General features: G+C 34.5%; 1 protein-coding gene across 8 annotated transcripts in view; it reads left to right on the top strand.

Moving 5' to 3' along the window:
* The window catches only part of LOC111640160, an 88,461-nt gene that overhangs the window by 43,460 nt on the left and 23,563 nt on the right, over positions 1 to 21,438 (top strand). For all 8 annotated transcript variants that reach the window (XM_023386155.1, XM_023386157.1, XM_023386161.1 and 5 more), the window contains one exon: positions 10,256 to 10,387. In XM_023386155.1, coding sequence (XP_023241923.1) covers positions 10,256 to 10,387 — 132 coding nt within the window. The remainder of the gene's footprint in view (positions 1 to 10,255; positions 10,388 to 21,438) is intronic.

A 21,438-nucleotide genomic window follows, 5' to 3' on the forward strand; every position in this document is an offset into this window, starting at 1 on the left:
TGTTTTGTCAATAAAACTTGTCATAAATACTGTATTCTGCTGTTTCATTCAGCATACCGACCTCATAGAACGTGCAAAGTGCAGTAGAAACTTTATACGTATCTCATTTCCGGCTGTAGGTTCCTTATATCAAAACGTTCAAAATTTCATCCTCTACAATCCCCAAATTTTTAAAATTCTGATACACCCTGTGTATGTATATACATATATTACAAACTTATTTCATTAGTAAAAGTGCATAGTTGCAAAATAATTCATTTTTATTGTTTGGGCTACAAACAGTTCAAATCCGCTACTTTTGGAGCACAACCACGCTACTTTTTAACCTTCAGATCCGGCGACACTGGGTTCCAGTCTGGGTTGAGATCCCGAAGAGGTAGGAGGTGAAAAAGTGAGTGCTCCTACAAGGAAAAGGTGATCTAAGACGAGAAAGTGCAGAGAGAGATCATCGAGGGAAGACAACTCAGTCCGAAAGAAAAAGACTATAGACGAAAGGTCTACAAGGAAAAGGTGATCTAAGACGAGAAAGTGCAGAGAGAGATCATCGAGGGAAGACGACTTAGTCCGAAGTTGTTCCCCACCAAAGGGCTCATCGCAAGAAACCCGGGTATTTCTACTACTTTCCTTATCTATCTTTATTTCTCCTATTCTTCCATTTTTAGTTTTAAGTTAGTGTAAGTTAGTATAAGTGAGTACGGTCCTCATCAGATTGTCGCGTTTGTGCAAGATAACTGCTTTTGAGGACAAATATCGAATGCCTGTATACATATTAAATTCTGGAAGTTGTAAAGTTGGGATCCTATGTAAAGAACCTGTTCAGAGAGAATAAAATAAAAATTACTTTGTATTAAGATTCATTTTGTACCATTTTGCTCGCGGGATCATGTACCTCTCATTACGAACACCACAAGAGATTGAAACAAATATAAATAACAAACAAAAATTATTGTGATATCTTCACAATGCTGAACTGAAATTTTTAATATATTTAATTTAAAACACAGTGGAATCTGCCAATGTGACCACCTCTCTAACTTGACCATCTTCCTATAGTAACCAATTTTATTTGGTCTGAAATTTACTCAATAGATTTTAGGGATACTTTTTCTTTGTGTAGTGAAAATCTGTTTATTGTAAAATGTGACCACTTTACAGAAAAAAGCTGGTGGATTGTGGGGTTTTTTTTACTGGCAACCCTCGTGGTATAGGCAAGAAGAAATTCTACTTGCAGCTCAATGTGAGGCTCTGGACAGGTCCGAACCCTCACTAAAATTCGCATTAAAATAATTGTTTTAGAAAGAAAAAAAATATATAGTAGTTAGAAATAGATTTTATTTTATGAAAATGCGATGCTAACTTTAAAACAATGGAAGAATGTAAGTCCGTCAACCAGTTCCGGTTGGAGATCGAATTAAACTTCGATTTTGACCTTTCCTGCGCCCCCGAAAGGTTTCGAATTGTCATCAGGTGAGGACGGGAAACCAATCGGAAAGGGGAATCTGAGAGAAAACAGATAAAACCCCAGAAATTCGAAGACACGAGGGCTTCTTCTCCCGAAAGTTCCAAGTGACGGACCTGTTGTTGTGTGTGTGTCTCGCACCCATCTTCGTCTCTGTTACGGTAAGATCTGGCAACACCAGAGAGAGCGCGGCACGTGCAAGACAGACGGCCATGTTTAATGTATGCGAGTGTAGATCGTCCGTTCCAAATAAACCCTGAATAAAGTATTCAGAGTAAGTGTTTGCATTCCTGTCTTACTGGGGGTCTTAAGTGCGTCACGGACGGCGTGGAAACACAAAGAAAACCATATAAAACAGTCTCCATCTCCTGACCTCGGATCGACATCTTTCCATCAACGGAAGTCGACCGCATCGTCCCGGAGTCGTCGAGACGTGATGGAATGGTTCATTCGCAAACAAGGGACACTCCTTCAAAATGGGACTATCTTGGAAAGGAGAGGAAGACCCAGAGGCCACAGCTGCCGCAGAACTTCCAGGATCACAGAAATCTTGTAAGCTTTTTTCGTGTTTAATAAACGGTTGTGTTGTTTGTAAACGAAGCATCTATCTCTGACTCAACTGCTTCCACATGTCGTTGATNATGAACTAGGGAAAATGGTCATATTGCCTGCTACATTCACAGGAAGCCCACGGCACATGCATGAATACGCACAAGATGCAATGACTTATGTTCGCGCATACGGCCGTCCGGATTTATTCATAACATTTACATGCAATCCTACGTGGGAAGAAATTAAAGATCTTCTGTTGCCTGGACAATCGTCTTCGGATCGCCATGACATCATTGCACGTGTGTTCAAACAAAAATTGAAATCTATGATGGATTTCATTGTCAAACATCATGTTTTTGGGGAGACACGCTGTTGGATGTATTCCATTGAATGGCAGAAACGAGGATTACCNGAACTTCCAGGATCACGGAAATCTTGTAAGCTTCTTTCGTGTTTAATAAACGGTTGTGTTGTTTGTAAACGAAGCATCTATCTCTGACTCAACTGCTTCCACATGTCGTTGATTGTTACCGCTCGGCAATCCAAACGGCAAGGGAGACGATGACGATACATATCACCTATTATCGTTCGTCGAGTTTTTTTTTTTTTTTTCTCCCCCCTTGGCCCCACATCAACACCTGTAGTATTTACCTGTAGTATTTATTTTGAAGTAAATACCACACACTGTAGTATTTACTTCAAAAGTATTTTCCATTACCAGAAGTTGCTTCAATATTGTAATACAATAGTTACCATGAAGAAACTAAATTCAATCCACATTTCAGAAAAAATGTTAAATAAATGTTCTAAAAATTGAAAAATGAGAAATAATTTCATTAACTCTGAAATCTGCTTTTATATGCTTTTTTAGATCAACATCTAATTTTCTGGGCACTAGTCATTATAAATTTTGAATTTGAATAGAACAGAGTTTGATAACCACTGTGGTTTGAATATTATAATAAAAAATATATATGTATATATTTAGGCCTTAGAACAAATAGGATTGGCATCAGGAAGGGCATCCGGCTGTAAAACCTCTGCCAAAGCTACATGGAAGTAAGCTATAACTGTGTTAGGACATCTCCCCGAAGCGATGCAGTCATGTAGCCTGAAAACTATGTCAAATGAGCTGGGACTACCAAACCAAGAATGGATTCAGATAAAGAAGTTAGTCCAGAAAGAGAAGAGGAAGAAGACAAGTATAAGAATAGGTACTTTAAACATCAGAACATTGAATGGGAAGAGTAGAGAGTTGGTGGATCTTATGCAAAGAAGGAGAGTAAACATTTTGTGCCTGCAAGAGACAAGATGGAAAGAAAATAAAGCTAAAGAACTTGGTGAAGGGTACAAGCTGTTTGTGAGTGGAGCAAATAAGGGAGGAAGGAATGGAGTAGGTATCATAATTGATAAAATTCTAAAAGACAGTGTCTGTGAGGTTAAATGAAGGTATGATAGAATTATGAGCATTAAGTTGGACGTTGGTGGAATTTTCATTATGATTGTGTGTGTGTATGCTCCTCAGTCAGGTAGTGGAGAAGAAGAAAAGACAAACTTTTGGACAGATCTTGACCAAGTTATAATGTGTGTTCCTATGAACGAGAGATTAATCTGTGCGGAGATTTAAATGGTCAAATTGGGAAGAGGAAGAATGCGGAAAGAATAGTTCTTGGGAGGTGGAGTGTGGGAGAACGGAATGGAGAGGGAGAAAGACTAGTTGATCATGCTGTGGCTTTTGACCTTGCATAGTTAACACCTACTTTGAGAAGAAAGCAAACCAACTGGTTGCATATATGAGTGGAGGTAGATCCAGCCAGATTGATTTTTTCTTGTGCTGCAGGAGACATCTGAGAGAAATGAGAAACAGTAAGGTGTTAAATAGAGAAAGTGTTGCTGCACAATATAGTGTTCTCCTGGTGGATTGTGACTTTCTTATGCGACATTGTAAGAATTGTGTTAGCCATATTGAACAAGGATCAAATGGTGGAGATTGAAAGAAGAGGAATTAAGGAAAGCGTTTAAGGTAAAAGTGTTAAAAGAAATCAAGTTTCTGGATGATGTGCAAAAATGGTGGTTGTTGAATAGTAATTGCATCTTGAAAGTTGGAGAAGCGATTTTGGGAAAAACTTCAGGGAAGAGATTGCCAGAAGGAAAGGAACTTTGGTGGTGGAATGCTGAGATACAATCCACAGTTAAACAAAAGAAAGAGGCAAAGAAAAGGTGGGATTTGATGGGAAGGCCTGAAGATAAAGAAACTTACCATTTGGGAAATAAAATGACTAAAAAAGGCAGTGGCTATTGAGAAAGCAAAGGCTTTAGAAGAGGCTTATAAAGTTTTTGAAAGGAAAGGTGGTGAAAGGCAGTTGATGAGAATTGCCAAGTAAGAAATAAGGCATTAAAAGATTTTACCTTTAGTAAACTGATTAAAGATGATAAAGGAGTGCTATTACAAGATTACAAAAGTGTCAAGGAAAGATGAAAAGATTATTTTAGGAATTTATTGAATGAAGAAAACCCCAGAACTTTATATGAGAATGGAGAGGCTAATGAAGGAGTGGTACAAGATATTAGCAGAGAAGTGGAAAGTGTGCTTAGGAAAATGAAGATAGGGAAAGCAGTAGGCACTGATTGGATTCCAGTTGAGGTTTGGGTAAGGAGGGAATTGATATTTTCTGGGACCTTATGAAGAAACTCTGGCAGCAAGAGATCCCAGATGAATGGAGGAAGAGCATTCTGGTTCCAATCTTTAAAGGTAAGTGAATGTACAGAATTGCAGAAATTACAGAGGTATAAAGTTATTGTCCCACACTATGAAGATTTGGGAGAAAATTGTAGAAAGAAGGATTAGGCAGGAATCTGAGATTGGAGAGGAACAGTTTGGCTTTTTACCAGGAAGGAGTACTACTGATGTTATCTTTGCTGTAAAACAGCTGATGGAAATGAACGAAAATTTGCATATGGTGTTCATAGATCTGGAAAAGGCATATGATAGGGTACCAAGGCAAGAGGTATGGAGATGTTTGAGGGAAAAGAATGTTTCAGAGAAATATATTAGGCTCCTCAAGGAAATATACAAGGGAGCAGAGGCCCAAGTTAAGAGCAGTGTGGGCACTACAGAAGGGTTCTTCGTTAATGTTGGTTTACATCAGGGATCAGCCCTTAGCCCTTATTTGTTTGACCTGATAATGGATGTGATGGTGTGTGACATGAAGTGTGAGGCTCTGTGGAGTATGCTGTTTGCAGATGGTATTGTGCTGTTTCCCAAACCAAGGCTGCGAAGAAACTGGCAGATTAGAGGAAAGTTTTGGAAGAAAGAGGCATGAAGATTAGCAGAACTAAAACAGCTTATATGACTCTGAATGGTAGAGATGAGTGTAATATTAGAATCCAAAATGTGCTGCACCCTTTGGTTCCGAGTTTTAAATATCTTGGGACATTTGTCAAGATGGGATTGAACTTGGAGGTGCAGCATAGAATTCAATGTGGATGGATGAACTGGAGGAAGCTGAGCGGTGTGTTATGTGACAAGAAAGTTAGCAATCTGAAAGGAAAATTGTATAAATCAGTTGTTAGACCTGCAATGTTATATGGAGCAGAGACATGGGCAATAACAAGAGCCCAAGAAAGAAAGATGGTGGTGGCGGAGATGAGAGTGTTGAGATGGATGTGTGGAGTGTCAAGGAAAGATAGAATATGAAATGATTTTATTATTATAGTTCCGTTAAGGTGGGCCCCTTGAGCAAAAAGGTGCAAGAATGCAGGTTGAGGTGGTTTGGCTACATAGAGCAAAGAAGCGATAATTATGTTGGAAAGAAGATTGGAAAACTGGTAATAAAAGGAAAGAGAAAAGACCAAAGATGCATTGGAAAGATAAGGCAGAAGAAGACTTGAACCAGAGGGGAATTTAAGAGAGAAGAAGCCCTTGACGGGGAGAAATGGAAGAAACATATTAGAGAAGAAAATGCTGACCCCATATAAACATGGGAAAAGACAAGGATAAAGAAGAAGTGATTATAAATTTCGGGCTGGATTTTATAATTGTTTAGGCTATAAAAATCTGAGATATCTAGCAATCTTGTTCAGGCAGAATTTAGAAAACTCCAGAAATATCACACCATTTTCCTACTGTACTGAGTTTCTCTCCTATTTATCACATATAAGTGTATTCTGTAGTTTTGTGTCTTGTTCATTACAGAGACCATCTAAAATCTGTTCATCTACTGCTCTGCAGTCCTCAATTATGGCTCAAACCAATTCATATAGAGAGCTTACTCTAAAAGAAAAACTTGATGTTATCAAATTTCTTGAACCAAATTGTCAATAAAAAGCAGCAGCAAAGTTCAGGATAAGTAAAGCCTGTGTTATTAACAACATTCATAAATTCAAGGTAGAATGGAACTTTGAACATTATTAAGACAATGAAAATGGAGACCATTCCAGAAAAGTAAGAAAGACAGCAAATTTTGAGATAAATGCTGCTGTTATGAAATGGTTTCAGCAAATGCATGTGTGATAATCTGGAGGGACTCTCATTCAAATAAATAATTTACTTTAATTTTCACTTAAAATGTTTAAAAATGATAGAAGAATTTTGACATAAAAATAATATATAACCTAAAAAGGTTACAAAACTTCAACATCCTGAAAAACTGCTAAGTCACTCAACATTTAATAAGAAATAAGGATGTTTTGGTTCCTTCCTCCACACCTTCTCTCTTAGAATTTTGCACACCACCTGGTCAAATGACACACCATTTTTTGGGAAAAAGATGAGGTCATAATCGGTAATAAAAAGGTGGAATGGGATAGACTCGAGGCAGTTCTTCCCTGAGAGTACCATAGGAAGGCAGTTCCTTCCCAATAGAACATGCCATAGGGCCAGCCCACTGGGACATCCAGCCTTCAGCTTCAAGCCCATATAGACATCTCCTCCAGTGTGGTAATATAAATAATTGTAAAGCTCTCTCTCTCGGTAATACTGAAATTATAGTCTTAGGTTATACATTTAAGCCTATGTTATCTTTTTATGTTTTGTTGTATTATTAATTGTCCTTGTTGGTATTTCTTTGATTAAATTGTTAATTTTTATTTAATGTCCTTCTTGTCTGGTTTATTGACTGTGCACAAACCCCACACAGAATCTTACCACTCGGGTTCTGTAAAAATTAAGCCATCCAGTGACAAAGTGAGCAGGTCTAACAGATCTGACGATTAGAGGGCCTTGACCCTCATCCATATTCTCACACATGGCATGAATGCTTTTGTGTCTGGTTAATACTAGAGAAGGTACTGTGTGGAGAATCAAATGATGTAAATGACATAACAGTGGAAAACTTCAGAGAGGATATCTCAATTTATACAGTTTTTGACCCAATTAATGTGTATAATGCTATATAAAATCACAGCTGTCAACATTAATAGAAATAAATTCATAAAACATATAAAGCAATGTGTCATTGGTTTGTTTGATGTAATGTATGCATTCTCCATATAGTGACTATTTATCTTGTTTCAAGGGTGGTTACATTAAGCAGGTTCCACTGTATATATTCTCAATTTTATTGATAGTAGTGTCTTGCCCCTGTACATCATGCTTTTTCTGATAACAAGAGTCACACAGCAGGGCCGTGTTCAGTAACGCAGAACACCTAAGTTAGAATTCTGAATGGCTTAGAGTGCAGAACTAAAAATGTTCTGAGCATCATTGAACGATTATTCTTAGACAACTAGGCAAAATAGTGGATGAAGTTAAAATTACGATCCAACAATTGTCTCAAACAAACTGGTCAAAAAGGAAGTGAAGTAACCAATACAACTATTCAAATGGAAGCTGCATCAGATTGTGATGAAGTTAATACAGCAATTATTAATTGTAATCAACGAAATGGACCGCTATCTTCCGTTAAAATGTATTCGGAATCTATTATACCAATGTATGATAATTTTACATTTCAATGTCATTTTAGAATGAGTTAATGATTTAGAATGAGAGAATAACTTTGTGATTGTTATAATAAAATACATTTAGTCCAACATGAGCAGCCATCTTACAAATCATACGATGAAACAAAAACAATGATGTCACTAGTAGAAGTTAGCATAGATAAAAGAAGCTGAGTGAACTAGCTAGAATTCTAGCAGTGGGAATAGTGAAACAGTAGTTAGAAACAAGTTCAACATAATAGCATAACTAGACTTAGCAAGAATTCTGCATTACTGAACACAGCCCAGCTTTTGCCAAAGAATGTAACAAAAATGAGACCTAGAAAAGCAATGTTTTTGTAACTTTTAAGAAAGTTGTAAAGGCTTGTTCAGCAAGGAAAGCTTCACATTGTGAATACCCTAAATACAATTATATGAAGAAAGATTCCCATATATTTTTGAGCTGATATACATAATAACAATCCTTTCAATGCCAAAAAACTGCCAGATTATTTATCAGACTATAACAAAGCTAATTTAATTGGATGTAAAGCAATTTGGCTATAGGTAAGTGGTTAGGCCACCATCTAATAATAAATTTAATTTTTAAATTTAGAATATCATGGAAGGAAAGATTGGTCAAGAGTGAGATTTGAATCTGCAACTCCTGTTTATCATGCAGATGCTTTTTCAGTTATGTTGCCAAGACCCCTGTACAATCTTTACTTCCAGAGCTATTAATTACTTAACTAATTTAGATATAATCATACTGGTTGCCTACAGCCCTCTATGGCTCTAAGTTTACTTATACACAAACAGACACTTTTATCACACTTCATTGAATGTTGGTGTAGACACTGAAGAAGGAGAACCAAGAATCCTTCCCCATTGTGAATGGACTTAGCAGAATTTTGTTGATAAAGTATTACCCAGGATGATAGATCCCCACATTTCATATGAGAATATTAGTTTCACCTACAAGAAAAAAAAAAGTTTTTTTTTTCCAATATCCAATTCAATTAGTAATGCCAAACAAACTGCCAGGTTATTTGTCAGAATATAGATTAGCCTTGTTATAATCCAATATATAATTCAGCAGTTTGTTTCATGTTACTAATTGAATCGGTTAATGTGTATGTTCATATATATATGAGCCATTGATTTTGAAAATGGAGCAAGTCCATTTTATGTTATTGCTAGATAGTTAATGGTTTGCATTTAAACGGGTTTAAAAATATTCGTAAATAGTAATAGACTTATTTTATATTTTTTTGTTCTTATTTCATGTAAATTTAATATGTAATAATGATTATCCGTGTTAGGTGAAAAAAATCATGGTTTTGGTATGCACCAATGGACTTGTCTCACTTTCAAAAGCAATGATTTGTTGAAAACGTTGATTTTCTTTGAATGAAATGTAATTATAATAGCAAAATTGAATGTTTTATTTATTTACTTATTTATTTTATTTCAACATTTCATACTTCTTTTGAAAAGCTACAATAAAATAAAAAATAAATTTAATTTTATAGGAAAAAGTGGCTAAAATAAGAAACAATATTCAGTAGTAAGTTGCATGCATATAATTATATTTCTTAGTTTAGATGGTGCATATTTTTAAAGTATTCATGATGAACAGATAGTACATAGGGTAATAAATCCATCATATCTTTATATTTTTCTTTAGAGTGGACTTGCCTCACTTTCAAAATCAACACACAACAAATATCATTGATGGTATAAATTACTAGTAACAAATTTATACTGATATTAAAAGATATTTATTGTGAATTGATTAAAAACATAAATTTTATGTTAATTTGTAATAATAATCAGCTTTAACTATTTTTTTCACACAATGGACTTGTCCCACTTCAAAATAAATGGCTCATATAAGCCTTTCAACTTTAATGGTGTAATAAGAAAATAGTTTGTGTCATGTATTTTTGGGTTTAATTAAATTCATATTCCTGTTACACAGTTCTAATTTAGATATGCATTAATTGACATTGACAAGGAGTTATTAAAAATTCCCAACCATCAATTATGGTTGGAGCATACCACATACCAATAAATGATATTTGGATGCTTTCCTGAAATTTAACATAATAAACATATCAAAAATGAATGTTATTACTACAGTTATATACTAATAAGAAGAATATCATAAATTGTATTAAAAACAGCATTTTTAAGTGTAGGTAAGTATAGTGCTGTATAATTTATCAATTTGTTAGGGTAATGAATATATTTGGAAAATATATTTAATTTTTTTTATCTATATAAGTTTAAAGTAATAACAGAATAATTTATAATTATTAGCTGTTACGAGACAAGCAAGATTGGAAAATTTTGGCATCTTATTACTTGAAGACTGTTGTAATGCATGCAGTAATCAAAAACTCTGATCAGATAGACTGGAATGAGAGTCAAATGGATAAAACTTTTATTCGAGTAAATATATATTTTCTTATTAATATTACCATTATATTATAGGCCTACAGGGTGTATCAGAATGACGTTTTAAAAATTTGGGTGAATATAGAGGATAAAATTTTGAACAATTTGATATAAGGAACCTATAGCTGGAAATGTGATATAAAGTTTCTACAGCACTTTGACTACAGCATACTGACTGCATAGAACGTTCTATGCAGTCAGTATGCTGAATGAAACAGCAGAATACAGTATTTATGACAAGTTTTATTGACAAAACAGTAGAGTAGAATCAAACTGTACATTGAAACAGTGGCTGCACTACTTTAGAGTAAATGTTCAATGTGACGACCACCAACTTCGTTACATAATGTGCAACGACGAACCATGTTTTGTCTGACTCTCTGTAAGATGCCACACTCCCCTCTGATAGTATTAAATGCTGTACACAACATACTACACACAGACTCAGTTAGACCCTGTAGTTGTGTGTTTACAGTCTTCCATCTGCAACAATAACATGACGTCAATGGACAGAAGGGTAGCTACCAAAGTGAAGGGCGGTCAAGTACTTCTTACCGCTGCAGACACTTTATATCACATTTCCGGCTATAGGTTCCTTATATCAAAACATTCAAAACTTCATCCTCTACAATCCTCCAAATTTTTAAAACGTCATTCTGACACACCCTGTATATGTAAATACAGTGCATTCATGCTAATCTGAACTAATTACTATGTGTTAATTAGTTCAGATATCTCAAAAGTATAAATCATCAAGATGTTTCTTAAGAGGTCAAAAAGGTAAAAATCAGAGGGTGCTAAGTTCAGACTGAATCAGGATGGTCCATTACATCTCATCCATATTTATTTTAGCCAGTCTGAAGTCTGATATGTGGTATGGAGAGTTACATTTTTGTGCAGCCTGCATTTTTGTGAAGTTAAAGATGCAGTCATGGACTTTTTCAAATCAAGTGGAGAATTTTTTTAGAAAGGAATTTTTGCCCTTTGTCCTGCTGGGAAAAGTGTTTAGAAAACAACAGCAACTATATACTTTAAAATGGCTAATTTAATTATTTTATAACAACTTAATAATAAGTTACATTAAAGTTACTTTTGGGACCTTTTATTTAATTAATATTTTTCATTGTTTATATATATTGTTTCACTAAAATTAGAAGTCATTAAATTTGGTGTAAAGTAAAACTTTGCTAAGTCAAACTATGTTAATTTGAAACTGTTTATAGGTCCCAGACATAGTGTATAGGGTTTTCCATATGATATGGTCTCATTAAATTGAAATTTTTGGTACTTTTAGCTCCAACCAATCTTCCACATAAGTTTAAAAAGTCCTTGATAATTTTCTCTCATATTCTATGTGAATTGTTAGAATACAGTGATTGAAGTTGTTTATAAATAGAATATTGATGCATATATTATGTTTTGATTTTTGTAGTTTTTCTGTTGCATAATAAAAAGTTGGTGATACTGTTAACTCCTCGGAAAATTGTTAGTTATGGTGACTCATTTTACTCTCCCTTTTCTAGCACTGATCTTTCATTAGTCAAGTCTGTGTAATCTTTATTCTTTTGTAGTATAGGGCCTAACCAGATTTTTTTCACAATGTTTGACAAGTATATCAAGTGTAACATGAATACAGATAATTAAATAAAATAAACAAATACTATAGCTCCATGCCAAACATAACACCACACTATTGCAACCTCATGTCAACATTCTTTTACTGGTACTGTACATTACAGACATTCTAATTGGGACACAAGGGGTCACTTTGACAACCTACTCAAAAGTGCTATAAACTGTATACAACTTTTTAATCATTCTGTGAACAGATTCTTGAGCCTGCCATAGCACGCTTAGAATTTAAGCCATCCCTCAAAGAGGATGATGACTCAGGATCAAGAAATTCTAACTCTTATTTAGGTAGTGATGCAGAGTCACTACAAGCAGATTTACTTGACCTCTGGGACAAGGTCATTTTACACTCAATCCAACAGGATAGGACAGACTCAACATGAACCACGGAACCCAAAAAACCCATGACCCCTTCTCTATTCTCACACAATTAAGCTCTTCGAAGCCAGGGACCTGTAAGAGAGTACCCTTGGGTCCTTCCAAAATCTTCTAGTTACATACCACCCCGCATAGTGATAATTGCAGATGCGGAAGTTACTCAGGCTCCATCTCGAGGCCAATGTCACGAGCGCCCATCACCACCTACTCCCATTAGATTATTTACTGAAAACTGTAAATGGTGATCTCTTTTACCTGTCATCATCTTTTGAGAGGTCATCATCTCCAATGAGGAGGAGGTTAGTCTATAAAAACACAAGTATGATCAACAAACATTGTCGGAAACTGGAACTTTGCTAATAATATGAAACTCTTTCTTCATAATGATGAAATTGAAACCTGTAACTTTTATTCATTTGTGCTGATATTTAGTATTGTGAACGAAGCTTCGGCAAATGTACCATTATTCATCAAAAAATTGATGTTTGTTGGAAAAAGAATATGTGAAAATTGTCAATCACACACACATTGTTCAAATCCAAAAATTGTCACGAGAAAAACACTCATGTAGAAACTACCATAGATTGAGCAATTTATACAATTGAAGAATAGGAAAATTGATCTTCCTATTTAAAACGTGCAGGAAACAATCAGAAAACACATGAAAACAACTGTCAATGAACTGATTCAACAGGAAAACAATCACGAAGGAACGTCCAGCAGAATTGAGGGAAATGTCCCCTCAGAACCACGTGACCTCGATTTGTAGTTACCTGCATCGAAAAACCGATGATAGAAAACTGTTGCATGTTTATGAGAAGGACATCCAGAAGAAGCGATGCATGCAAAGGATGTTGAGGTCGATGAATGTCCACTATCTGTGCAGACATTCTTTCATTCTCCACCCTAGATTCTGTCAGAAAACTTGAAAGAAAAGAAGACAAGGAGTGGTAATCTCTTGAATGACAGACTGATTGAATAAATTCAATTTAGACCCTTTTTTTGGCTTTTCAGAGAAAAATGAAAAATTTTGAAATTGATATAATTTGCTCAGTCTTTAAAATTAGAAAAAAATGTTCTCAGAGGAATCCACACCCTGATGAAAATCGAGTACGGATTCCTTTGAGAGAACATAACAAACAAATGAATTTGTTCTTGTTCAAGGAATGTTTTGAAAAGAAAAACTTTTTCTGTTGTAGAAATGTTATTCAAAAAATGCGATTATTCACTTCATCAGTTGTAACCCATTCTATGCTTGAACATAGAAGATGTTACGCGAATTTATCAATCAGATGATCTTGTATATCACTGACATGTTGTCACAAACAAGCACATTATGATGTAATGCAAAACCAAACATGCGTGAGAGAGAAAAAAACAGAGAACGAAAGACAATTGTTTATGTGAAATCATATTCCAAAACGAAAGCGAACTGTCAGCATCCGAGGCTGCCAGAGAAAATGTCGCTGGCACCAAAGCAATATTTTCCTTTGGTAAGGAGCCCTGTGAGGCCCCAGAAATAGTCCAAAAAAGGGGGGATTTAAATAAAAGAAAAATGTAAAATTTATTAAGTTAAACTGTCAAGAAATCAAGTTATATGTGTTGAGTCGGTGACACCGGACTTTGACATCGTCGTTCATAAAGAATAGTGGAAAAAAATTTTAGATAAAGAAAATTAAAAAGGGAAATATTTAAACTTAAGATGCAATAATGTAAAACAAAATGAAACTGTAATAGAATGGGCATAGGTGTCATAGTCATCAATAAAGTGCGATCAGAGTCCAGAAGATAGTGTCAAATAAAACATTCCGGGCTTTTTTCTTGCAACCTAAACTGGTCTCAATTTTCACTTAAAAGACCAATAAGGGAGAATAGAAGGGAAAGCCTGACCAATTAGAAATAATTTGATCCCAAGGAAACTATAAAGCCTCTACCTCAAGGACAAAGAATTTCCTCTTGAATATACCTGTTGTGATCATTGCCCTCATATCTTTGTGCCTCCATTCATCACTATATCTTGTGTTACTTTACTACTCCAAACTCTAACTCGGGGCTCTACCACCGCAAGACAAAAAGAAAACCACTAGAGACATCCAACTACCAGGACATCGACATCTGGGACCTTGTCAATCATTTGTAAGCATGATCTTCGAAAAAATAAATGGTTTCTTTGTGAAACACTTGTCTTTTGCTGCCTCCTAAAAACTGCCACCCACATACGAGTAGACCTTAGTCCATCCTGACAAGAGGGAATAAAACTCCCCTAATCGGTGAATTTACAGTGGTGTCCAAGAAGTGGGATTTTAAGACCCCAATCTCCACCAGGTCAGCAAACATACAGGTGTAAATTTGCAGTTTACAATGCAGACAAGATACAAGTTGCATTGCCAACCATTACCCTGTTACTCTGTGTTACTCTTGCAAAGACAAGAAACTCAAATATTATATCTAAGCAATGTTTTTTGCATAGAGAATCTCTAATTTCAAAAACATTACCAGCAATGTTAAAACCTTTACTAGACAAAGTTGTAAAAATGTTAACTTACATCAAGTCAACATCATTTAAGTTTTTCTTTTTAAATTTGAATATCTATGGAAGTTGAGTATAAATCTTTGCTTTTGCATGCTGAAAGTAAGATTGTTATTCAGGGCCAAGTGCTGAGTCCATTTTTAGAACTTTTTCTAAAATGCAGGTGCAAATACTTTTATAAAAATGATATTTGGTTTGTTAAAATGGCATACTTTGCCAATATTTTTAAGTACTTCAATAGCTTAATACAAGGAAAACATGAAAATATTTTGACATCCACTGATAAAAAAATGTCAGCATTTCAGAAAAAATATCTCTTTGAAAAATTGCATATCAGAAAAAGTACAAACTTCATAATAAAAATGCTTAGGAAATTATTTCTATTATAAAAGAACATTTAACCCTATTGGAAGAAAATATTGCAAGTTACTTTCCTTCCTTAAGTATAGAAAATTATGACTGGATATGAAATCAATTTGGTGCAGTTAGTACATTGAATTGTGAATTTTCAATACAAAAACAACAACTTGTCAATAGATGATGCATTAAAAATGAAATTCTCTGAAATAACACTTGGGAAATTTTGGATTTTTGTCCAATCTAAATAACCAGCTCTCAACATAAGGCACTAAAAATTTTGTTACTCTTTTCAACATAATATTTATGAGCTCAGATCTTGCATTCATCTATATAAAAACTCAAAAAACAAAAGACTTAGTAATACAGACAAAGAAATGAGGGTAACTATATCACATAGTAGACCTGATATTGATGAAACTTGCAAAAACTGACAAGCTCATATATTGCATTATAATTGACTTAAAGAAGCTCCATTTTATAAAAGTTTTATTATTTAACTTTATACTACTTGATTACTGGAATCCTGTAACTAACCCTTTCAAAACCTTTGTGTTTCCAGTAAATTATAATAAATAACTCCTACAAGCACACCGGGTTGTATAAACAAAATTATGACTTACTTAAGCCTGTAACCGATGCAAAATCGTAAAATATTAACGCACAAACATTTTCTGAACACCTTCCGTGTTCTTCCTCAGGTTTTAAAACTGGATTTTTTATATTCTGGAACATCGCTATGAAATTTTCAAAAAAACGAACGATGATATTTCAAACACTCGGTGTCCATTGCACACGCGTTGTACACGTTGTGTTCCTGTTGTTCAGAATCCCATTCAAACTTCTAATGATTATGTAATTTCTCTCGTTATTCATACGATGTAGTAATCTAGCCTTCCACGTCATGTGTCCCCCCTCCGCATCATCCGGTGTTAAATCAATCTTTACGAATCATTATGCAAAACGGCCTGCCAAGCGTACGAAAGAGCCATCTCCTCCCGTGTATTAATGCACTCCAATGAAGTGTGCGCCTTAAATATCTCCACCGCCTCTAGCCATTTGAGGTGGTCCATCTGTGTCGTTTTAACTATTAACGTTGCCCCTGTGAAGTCAACTGTAATATCCGGGTCAGAAGCATACACCGACAGTGACGTGGTGGCTCTGTTGTGACGTATGTCTGCTTTGTGTTCACTCATTCTTACCCCCATTGAGCGTTTCGTAGACACTATGTAAACTAGATCTCTGTCAAATCTTTCATCCCTAACAGGGATCCGATATATTCCCGGCAATTTTATCGGGTCAGACGGGTCCTTCCCATTACATAGTATGTCAAACATAGTTGAGCCTCTCTTGTAAGCAATGTAGACATTACGTCTTTTGGCTATAGCTGTGTATACCGATCTCAATATAGGGTTGAATGTAAGCGAGATCCTTTCCACCTCAATGCCAGAGAGGGGGACACATGACGTGGAAGGCTAGATTACTACATCATATGAATAACGAGAGAAATTACATAATCATTAGAAGTTTGAATGGGACTCTGAACAACGGGAACACAACGTGTACAACGCATGCGCAATGGACACCGAGCGTTCGAAATATCATCGTTCGTTTTTTGAAAATTTCATAGCGGTGTTTCAGAATATAAAAAATCCAGTTTTAAAACCTGAGGAAGAACACTGAAGGTGTTCAGAAAACGTTTGTGCGTTAATATTTTACAATTTCGCATTGGTTACAGGCTTAAGTAAGTCATAATTTTGTAAATTATAATGTTTACCTGAGTGAACAAACGTTTTCAAATCTCCACCGAGTTCTGCTTCAGGTTCAATGGTGTTCCAACTTTGGAATGCCCAGAATTTGAATATTTAAATACCATATAATTCAAGAGTTTGAAATTCTGACATGCAATATTTAGGGGCACAGTCGTCAAACTAATGCTTTTGACAGATATTATATGTATAAAATGGCATTAATGTTGGGGATCATTCTCATATGCATACTGCCATGCATATGATATTGTGTCATTGGCCTTATAGTTTATGCAGTTCCCTATTCTGTCAGCTTTGTAAATCTCTAGTTTTTCCAATGTCCATATGTGATCAGTTTGGAACAATTTTTTTATTAGAACTGCATTCTCTAGGTCCACATATATATCTGGGTCCGATGCATATGTTGCCAATGCTGTGATGTTCTTTAAGGCTATAATTTAACAGTGAGGAACTCCAGGCAATTAATTGATGAATTAAAAAGGGCAACACTTATAGAGGACACATACATCTCCATAATAGATTTTGAAGCTCTGTATCCATCGATTAAACTACAGCCCTGCTTCTGTGCTCTCGGGGACACCCTATTTAACAAATATAACATCACATCACATAGGAAGCATATAGTTGATCTAATGCACTTCCTGTGCGTTAGATCAACTATATGCTTCCTATGTGATGTGATGTTATATTTGTTATGCTTGATCTAACGCACAGGAACTCGCTCCTTTGGCTTCAGTTCTGGTTGTTATGTCAGTGGTGTGTTGATCCTGGGCTAATCTATGGATTGTACTCCTATATGCTTGATATGTGATGTTTTATTCATTTTTTAGGTTCGAAGATGTTATATATGTGCAAAAGAGAGGTGTTCCAATGGGGAACCCTCTGTTGGGAAACTTGTGCAAGCTAATATTGAGGCAATTGGAGCAAAGAACCATTCCCAAATTTAAAGAAGACATCATATTGTACAGGAGATATATAGACAATGTAATTGTGTTATGGAAAAGTGCATTGAATATTAGGAATTTTTTAGATGACATGAAGAACTCAAAATAGAACAGATGTCACCTTCAGAGGCACACTTTTTAGATATCTCCATACGAATTTACAAAAAAGAAATACAAATGAAGGTATACTATAAACCAGGGTACTCGCCACTATACACACCAGTGGACTCAGAAGACTCATATCAATATAAAATTGCTGCTTTCAGGGCACTGATAAAAAGAGCATACACACACAACACCGGAAGAGAAGACATAACCAAAGAGCTTCAAACACCTGGAAGACATAGCAGTTGCTCACAGATACAGGAGGAGTACAATCCATAGATTAGCCCAGGATCAACACACCACTGACACAACAACCAGAACTGAAGCCAAAGGAGTGAGTTCCAACAGGATTCCAGAGCAAGAACAGAAAACTAATACAATTTATGAGGTTGTCCAATACAACAGAAACCTTCACATATACAGTCGACCCCCCTATAACACAGGTTCCTATAGTTCGGATTCCTATATGATGGCGAAAAAATTGTGACAGTATCCGTACAAACATGGTAAAAAAACTCCTATAATTCGGTAAAACGTCAACGGGCAGCCAAACTACTTTTCGCCATCCAGCACCATGCTACGGAGAGTTTAGGCGGGTAAATTGAGTTTATTATCGTCTGTACAGTATTATATATAAATTAGGTACTGTACATATAATTATATATAAATTAGGTACTGTATATATAATTATATATTAACTTAATTTATTGTAACTTTATTATAATTATATATATACTTTCCGCCGTCCAGCGCCACGCTACGGAGAGTTTAGGCGAGTAAGTTGAGTTTACTATCGTCTGTACAGTATGTGAATTGGGTACCGTAAGTCTAATACAGCACTTGTGAATATGAAAAGTTTCTTTCTTGTGAAAGAAACATTTCTTATTCAACGGCCATAAAAATTATTTATATTAATGATGTCTTCAAAGTTCAACGAATTTTTCGCAGAAAAATAACTTATCAGAAATCGTGGCCGCCGTTTGGTGCGCTGCTCCGCGACGAAAACAAGCTTGAGCAATGGCGATGTCGAACAGTGCACACTCGGTAAGTAATCCTACAATTTTTTGTTTATAGCATAGTTTATATGGATTATTCCCAAAAAAATATACGTATTTTGGAAATGTTGAGTCGAATTAGTCTAGGAATCGATTAATTTTATGGAAGAAAACCTTTCAAACAGCTGTAGTCCGTAAAGTGCATACGTGCCGGGCTGTGATTGGCAAGGACTCATACAAAATGGATTCATAAAGAACGGAACGTATCTACCGTGTTATAGGGGGGTTGACTGTATATGCACAGTAAGCAGGAGTTATGGTTTTTAGTCTTGTTCTGGGTTGATCTTTTCCTTTGGAATATTCTAAGTTTAAATTTATTTATTTCTAATGATTAAATTTAACATAAGATGGCAACTTAATCACTAATCTAAATTACTTAATATAATAATCATTAACTAGCCATATTATATCCTGATAAGATTCTGGAAGTATAGTTTGAGTAATGTTACCTTTTACAGATAATGTTGTTTATATTTTCTATATTTTAATGTGATGAAATAAATGCAAGAAAAGTTTTAATAATTCCAAATATAAACAACTATCAATCATTAGAACTATTGCAATAGCACTTTTTAAAATTTATTCATAGACTGTCAAAAAAATTTTTAGCTGTAATTCTTAACTTTGTATAAAAAATTTTTTTAAAATGCATTTCAATTTATTTTACTCTCAGCAGATATATAAATTATTTCTTACAATTAAAGTATATAAGCAAAAACTCTATACTTATAAACTTCTATTTTCATTAGCCTGTATTTAAATATAAAGTAATTTTAATTTTTTCATATTTTGTTATTTGCAATTATTTGCTAAAATAATAGGTTTTTTTCATTTACTGAACAAATTTGTAAGTCCTTGATTGAAATATTTTCCCAGTAGTATCTTATAATTTGTAACAAATCATTCTATGTCAAAAACAAATCTTTATCACATGAGTGAACATTAGCTTAAATTAAGGATTTATTTACATTTTAAGTATAATATATAATGTAAACCAATGAATATATTCAATAGATAAAAAACATAAAGATACTTTATTTTTTTATTTTATCACATTTTTTAAAGTTTATTAATTTATTTCTTATTATTATATTTATTTATTACTGTATTATTGTTATTAAATTTATCATTAGATGGTGACCTAACCACCTACTTATATTGATTAATATACAGTATTTTAAGTTTCTGTATCTTTTAAAAACTTTGAATTTTTCACTAATTTAACCACGATATTTACAAATATTTTATTGTTTATAATGGAATATTTGTAAATATAAAAAGTTATGAAATGTCATAACTAAAACAACCACTTCACACCTAGCAAACGAACAATAAAAAAGACTTAATGTTCAAACGTTTTTGGCCGTCTTTCAGAGGCCCTTGTCAGGAAAAATTGCATAGAACAGAAAAAACAGCTCTATCTTTAACAGTTTTCGAACATAGCTGTGTTCTAATTTTTAACATTTAATGTTTGAAAACTGTTAAAGATAGAGCTGTTTTTTCTGTTCTATGCAATTTTTCCTGACGAGGGCCTCTGAAAGACGGCCGAAAACGTTTGAACATTAAACTTTTTTTATTGTTCGTTTGCTGGAATTATCGCTTAGGTGTGAAGTGGTTGTTTTAGTTTATATTTCCAGTTTGTGTGTCAGTTTTTTATGCCAAATGTCATAACATATTGTTCTATTACTATATATGCAAAATGGTATATGACATATAATGAAATATTGAATCTTTACATGATCATAATTATCTCATTTTGACTCATATGTAAAATAATATTTGATTTCATATAAGATAATGAATTGTTATCTATATCAGAGAACTTTTATCATATGATTCATAATATAGTTATGATATGATTCATAAATAGTTTAAAGCAGTGTTTTTCAACCTGTGGGTTGCGACCCCCAGGGGGGTCGCGAAGCCTTACAGGGGGGTCACGGGTAGAAGTGTTTGAAGACAAGTGTTTGAAGGTCCTACACTACATAAAAAAAAAACTACAATTTCAGCGAGAATTACGGCCCACCCCAGAAAATGATAGCGGAAAAAGTGTTGAGCTGATTTGCAAAAAGAAATAAAAAGTAGAAAAAAAGAAGCTGAAAATTCAAATAATAATAAAAAAAAAGGTCAACAGTTCCCTGTGCCTAATGTTATAATTAAAGGAAGTTTCATACTTTATGTGTGTTAAATTATTTTCGATTCTTCTGAAATTTTCATTTTAATCAACAATAATTTGTCTCAACAGAAAGAAAATTAAATACATAGTTTTTAAAAT

The sequence above is a fragment of the Centruroides sculpturatus genome, unplaced genomic scaffold, assembly GCF_000671375.1.
Source record: "Centruroides sculpturatus isolate CEXI.00-Female unplaced genomic scaffold, Cexi_2.0 scaffold1064, whole genome shotgun sequence".
Lineage (NCBI taxonomy): Eukaryota > Metazoa > Arthropoda > Arachnida > Scorpiones > Buthidae > Centruroides > Centruroides sculpturatus.